The 6,425-nt window shown below is 52.7% G+C and overlaps 1 protein-coding gene across 1 annotated transcript in view; it reads left to right on the forward strand.

Annotated features, from left to right (window-relative positions):
• Positions 1-4,160, forward strand: part of UNC79 (unc-79 homolog (C. elegans)) — a 218,862-nt gene extending 214,702 nt beyond the window's left edge. Inside the window, exons 48-49 of the mRNA XM_015566456.1 lie at positions 1,356-1,397; positions 2,982-4,160. Of these exons, the coding sequence (XP_015421942.1) occupies positions 1,356-1,397; positions 2,982-3,182 (243 nt within the window). The 3' untranslated portion in view covers positions 3,183-4,160. The remainder of the gene's footprint in view (positions 1-1,355; positions 1,398-2,981) is intronic.
• The last annotated feature ends 2,265 nt before the right edge of the window (positions 4,161-6,425 follow it).

A 6,425-nucleotide genomic window follows, 5' to 3' on the forward strand; every position in this document is an offset into this window, starting at 1 on the left:
TGCCTCTCCCACGGCGTTCTCCCGCATCTGCGTCCACATGTCCCCTCTGCATAAGGACACCAGTCCGAGTGGATTAGGAGCCCACCCGACTCTAGAATGACCTCACCGTAACTAATTCCATCTGCAGTGACCCCGTTTCCTGATAAGGCCAGATCGGAGGCTGGGCGGGCAAGGATTACAGCATCTATTTGAGGGGACACACTTCGATCTGCGGGAAGTAACATTGGGGGAAATGAGAAGACGCATATAAGCATATTAACACAAATAAAGAAACCAGCATTCCCAAACTTAGGGATCATAGCCCCCCTCCCGGTTTAAATCCCACCAAACTTGAGTTCTGCGGAGCACACTCCCAGAAAAGCTGCATCCTGTCCCCGACATCTGGACTGGCCAGGCCACGAACGTTCCCTTCTGTCCCGAGGGGCTGAACCGTGGCCGAGGGCAGAGCCCCTGTGGAAGGCCCTCAGCCCGGGCACCTGGGCCTCAGGGAAGGGCGAGTCAGGGGCAGCAGAGGGGCCGGGCACCCAGCCGCCCGCACTCGCAGGGCCTGCTCTCCGCCCGCCGGCCTGGGCACCCACCCTCTCGAGCCCTGGCCCGACTCACTCCCTGGTCTCACCTTCCACATCACACCAGGCCGCTTCAGGCCTTGTCTCCTTCTATCACCGACACATTCCGACCGCTCCCAGTGATGTTTTCTTAATGACTGCGGACAGATAGAGTCGCCATGCTACTCAGACTCAATTCTAAAGATCCATGGAGGAAACTCTATTTCAGGAAAGTGAGGATTTAATCGAATAAATACACATTTAATTTCCCATGCTTGATGGCTTTCAAGGGACAATCAGTCATTTGCTCTGAAGTGTGTGTTTCAGCCGCTCAGGGGGCGCTTATCAACCTCCAAATGCCGCCAGCTCAGCAGGGTTCGGCCAGAGAGAGACGCTTGCTTTTTAAAAAACAAATAATGGATGGCTGAAATTTTTAAAAATATGTTTTTTATTGATTTCAGAGAGAGGAAGGGAGAGGGAGAGAGAGGTAGAAACATTGATGAGAGGGAAACATCATCGATCAGCTGCCTCCTGCACGCCCCACACTGAGGATCAAGTCCACCACCTGGGCATGTACCCGGGCCGGGAATCGAACCGTGACCTCCTTGTTCATGGGTCAATGCTCAACTACTGAGCCATGCCGGCCGGGCGGAAACACGCTTTTTTGGTAAGGGGTACTCTGCAGCAGGAGCCCACATCCTTTTGTGATGTCAAAGGAATTCAGTGTGCCCTGCTGTCCCCTGAGTTGTGGAAGCTTATGTGGGAGAAGGGGGAACAGTCATAACGAGGCTTCTGTGTTTCTCCATACAGCTGATACCTATGTGGCTGCCAATGATTCAGTCAAATATCAAGGTAAGTCACCCCTGCAGACAAGGCTCCATTCCCTCCAGAGAACGTCCTAATATTCCGAGGGCTTGTTCGCGCTCCACTCATCGTGGAGAAAGATGAATTCTACCTGCTCCTGGTCCCTGGGGGCCCTTAGCGCAGGAGCCCCTGTGGGCCAGATGAACGGCCTGCAGCCCAGGTGGCAGCAGGAGCCTCTGTTGGTGAGGGTGGCGGGCAGGGGAATCCCAGAGTCCGGGTGAGGCTCAGTGACTGACGGGAATGCAGGCTGAAAGGCTGATCTGCCTTCAGAGGGTCTCCATAGGGTCTGGTCCCAGGCGTGCCCACTGCCATTTCCTGGTCGCTAAAATTGCCATTCTGTGATGGGAAGAATTCTATTAAGAAAGAATAGCGTTGAATGAAGGACAGAACTGAGCTAGAAGGAACCTGTCCCACCCCCTCATTTTACACAAGAGGGAACCCAGGACCAGAAGGAGGAGTGGCTTGGACAGGGCCGACAGCCAGGAAGGGGCAGCCCTGATGGAGCGTATTTCCCGCTGTCAGTCCCTGCCGTGAGTGATGCCTTGTTATCGTAGGGCCAGAGATCCTCCATGACTAGTGAACAAAGTTATCAGGGCTTGGCACTAAGATGCCAAAGCTGGCCACCCGCTCCACCCAAAACTGGGCCCTGCTACGGCATTGGGAACAGGGGTGGGGCAGGGGGAGAAGACAGAGCCTTCTCAGATTTGGGGAGGGATGCTGGAGGAAGGAGGGGGTGACGTCAAGGTACCCAGGCACCAAGAGAGAAATGCAGCCTTCAGCGGCTGCCGGCTGAGTCCCGACTCATGGGGTGGTCCTATCCGTGGCCGCTGGTGGATGAAACCTCACCCCAGTCCTCGTTCTTATGGGAAAAGTGCCTGTACTTCCAGGTTGCCCCTCCCCGCACTGGGTGATAATTCTTGGCAATTTGATGTGGATGGACTGCTAAGAGGAGGCCCACGGAACTCGATGAAAAGCTAGGAAGCATAAGAAAAGCTTACAGCCCCGCTTCTTCATGTGAATTAACATGACAGCAGGGAGGTTATACCCACGACTAGAGCGTAGTGAGCACTTACCATGTGCCGAGTTCTGTTCTGAACCCTCTGTGAGCTCACATATCCTTACAAAAACCCCACAAAGTGAGTGTAACTGCCCCACTTGCCCAGGAGAAAATCCAAGCACGGCCTGAAAAGGTTTGTTTCCAGAGTTGTCCAGAGAGGAGCCAGGATTTGAACCCAGGGAGCCTGACCTCTGAGCCTGGCACTTCATGGCCACAGCAGGTCATATGGTGCACAGCTCCTGGGGGACACAAGAGGTGTCGGCCGTGCACTGATGTCGCTTTCATTCCCGTGGCAGTGAATGAGTCAAGCTAGGAATGGCATGATTGGGATGGATTGGGGCCAGGTTGACTATAGGAACATGGTACCGGCTCACATCCACCGCCCTGAGCGCTGCCAAATTCGAGAGCTGGCCTTCCTCAGGCCAGACAGCCCAAGTCCAGGCTGGCACCCCCTGGGTCCACTGTGAACGCCAGGAGGAAAGAACTAAATGAAATGTCCCGCCCTTCCTCCACAGCACTTGTCCGGGGGACTCCAGCTTCGCCTCCAGGCCATTCAGAACAACGTCAACCACCACAGCCTGAGGACGCTGCCCGGCTCGGCCCAGAGCAGCACCGGCCTGGCGGCCCTCCGCAAGTGGCTGCAGTGCACCCGGTTCAAAATGGCCCAGGTGGAGATCCAGTCCTCGGAGGCGGCCTCGCAGTTCTACCCTCTCTGAGCGACCCCTCGGCTCGTTCTCCGCGACAACATTCTGGCTTAGCAATAATGGGTTTCAAAACAGAACCATTTGATCAGGCAGGCTGGGAGCATACCGGTACTGTACATTCTCTTTCTAGCTTAGTGACAGACGTGCAGGGGCCGGAGAGGGCCACCAATGAAGCTTTCTTGCTACACATATTTCTGATGACTCCTTGGGCTATCTGATTAAGTGTTTCCTTACATTATTTTTTAAAAACCAAATCATTTTTCTTTAACTAACTTCTATTTTTTTTAAGAAAAAAAAAATAGACTGGTGGGTACTCACAGAAAAGTTGTATAAGTCCCCCTGTTGCTATTTTTGATGATAGAGAATAAATAGGGTTTTTGAAACCTTTGTAGTGTTTTTTCTTAAAATCCACTCTTGGCGATGCAATAAATCAAATACCCCGTCACCATAAGCCAGTGACACTGGACCGAAGCTTTTTGTCGTTATCCTGGGAAAAGTGGCAGCTCGCAAGGACCATTACAAAGTGCACTTAGAAATTAGGTGGTCAAACCGTGCCGACCGTTCCCTTCGTTTTATAATAATATCATTTCCCAAAACTGTCCAGTATGTCTTATTATTTTTAAAACTAGTTTTCCAATGCATTCGTTCGAGGCTGTACTTTCTTGTAAGCTTTATGATAACCACTTCCGTTTTGTGAATAATAAATTTTATTCTTTTGTTAATACTTGTATACAATTCAATTTAAAACCGTAGATCGCATACTGGACCAGCCATCCCCACTCGGGCACAGGGCGCCGGCGGGAGCGGCGTGTCCCAACGCGGGGTTTTAACGGTGTGGGAACCCCGAGGTCTCTCCGCACCCGCGCTTACATCTGACTGTGCATTCACCAACGACGTTCCCTTCCTTCTCCCTGTAATGCACCGACTGAAAGAAGACTTGGTATACCTTCAAGCTGTACCATGACATGCTATTAAATGCATTTTTTATTATCTTTGTGAGCCTGGGGTTTTTTAAAACCTGTGTATAGAGCTAGAGTTTAGTTCCTGATAACCATTTCTTTGGAGCTTTTAGTCCTTCGAACTCCTCTTAAAGCCGAAGTACCATTACTGAGAGGACAGGGCTTTCTTTCAGCTCATTGGGTGAGAGGCAGACACATTTATTTAAGTCCGTTCTCTCCGAAGGACTTTAAGGGCATGAGACGATTCCTCTCTCTCTCTCTCGTTGGTTAGTAAGAGGCTTTTCTTTTTTTCCGGGAAGTCTGATACCTTCATGCTTCTCAGGGGGAAAAAGTTCTTGAATGTTTAAATGTTTCGCATGAGTTCTAGAAAGAGGCGGCAGACCTGCATTCTTGTGAAAACGTGCAGGGAGCCGGTAGGCCCGTGTGTTATACTACAGAAACGATCTTTCTTATTTGCTAACAAACGCTCCTGCGAGGCCTTCCCACAGGCGGAGTCCTCTGTCCCGTGGCGCTTGGTCACGCCCCGTGAGCGTTTTCCTTTGTATGGTAGGAAGTGGCGCACATGTTACCTCACTTGTAAACCGTGACAGCTCTCAGGGTGCGTCCTGTCTGTACCCCCAGGGGTTGGCCTGTAGCACGTGTTTAATGAATATCTATTGAGTTGAATGGACTTGATTAAGGCAAAGGGGCTTCCTTGAGCTCCCCAGCAGGCTCAGCAAGGGCTGCAAAGTGACATTCTCTTTTTGTGCAGGGATTCCGAGAGGGGGTGATAGGAACAGGTGGACATGGAGGCCCTGGCTGCTCTTCCCCATCCGGGCTCGCCTGGAGGCCTGGCTCTCACTGGTCCTGAGTCCGCCCTGCACAGGCAGGATCTTCGTGGCCCTGTCCTACCGGTAGGCAAGGCTCAGAGTCACCCACAGCTTCTCTGACCCCAACTTCTCGCCTGTTCTTTGAATGGACTTCTGCCTCAGTTTCCCTTTGTATTTGCATCCCCCCAACCCAAGGGCTGGAGATGAGCCCATAACTCAGCCCTCTTGACTGGGCCCCCATCTAATGCTTCCTGCTGTCCAGACCTGTTCCTTTACTCCCATCACAACCAGGGGTCTTGGTTCCACAAGGCAGGTGTTCCTTCCTGCTTCTGAAAACCGTGACCCATTTTCCTGCCCCTCTGAGCAAATACTGTTCCTGCTGGGGCTCCGCCACCTCGCTGCTGATGGAGACCAGCAGATTCCCTGGCCTGGGCCCCCTCCACCTCCACCTCCCCATTTCCCCGTGTCCTCTCTTCTCTGTTACCTCATATGTCAGTCTCTCTGGCAAGTGGGGCTCAGGCACTTAGAAGAAAAGAGTTGGGGACAGGTGGATTTAGCGGGATTGGCCCTAAGAAGTAGGAGGAGCCAATCCCCCAGGTCAGGGGCCAGCACCATTGCCCACGGCCACCACAGCCACGGTCTGAGTCTGTAAAGTTATGTCAGACACAACCCAGCCCGCCATGTACACATCGGCTATGGCTGCCTTCGTGCTGCGGCCGCAGAGTTGAAGAGCTGTGACAGAGACCGTGTGTGGCCCGAAAACCTAAAATACTTACCGTTTGGCCCTTTATAGGAAACATCTGCTGACCCCTGGCCTAGGGAATGGCTTCCTAGCGGAAGGCCCGCTAGGAGCCCTGAGCCGAACCTTTGTGTGGATATATTTCCCCTACCCCCTCGGGGCTTTTTGAAATTTCACTAATGTTCCACATCTGTAACATGGGAACAAGGATACATTCTACCTCATACAGGGGTTGAGATAACGAAACGAAAGAATGCAAGGCAAGGGCTTTGAGCAGTGCCCGCACAGGGTAAACACTCAAGAAAAGTGCTCGGTTGCTATTTGTATGTCATGTTGAAGCCTAGAGGGCAAAGCTACTTGCCCAAGGTCACACGGCTGGTGAGAGGCAGAGCGGGAACGTGACCCCAGGGCTGTGCTCTTACCCACTGGCATATTGACTCCTGCTAACCCCCCACCACCCCATCCCTGGGGCAGCCCTGACAGCAGAGGGTAGAGAGAGCCCCACAAATTGTACCTGAAACAGACTGGCCAGAACTAATCATTGGCTTGGAGAAGGGCCAAGGAATGGACTCCGTTTTCCTCCCCTCGTGGAGTCCTATTGGCTTCAGAGTGTGATGACAACATTCTGAGTTTCCCGGGGGCAGGATGAGCCACCATCTGCAAACGCATAGGTTCCATAGTCGCTCACAGTGGGCCTGCCTCTTGCTGCCGGGGTGACCTCGGGCAGGTGACTGACCTCTCTGGACCT

Source organism: Myotis davidii, unplaced genomic scaffold (genome assembly GCF_000327345.1).
Source record: "Myotis davidii unplaced genomic scaffold, ASM32734v1 scaffold1703, whole genome shotgun sequence".
Classification (NCBI taxonomy): Eukaryota; Metazoa; Chordata; class Mammalia; order Chiroptera; family Vespertilionidae; genus Myotis; species Myotis davidii.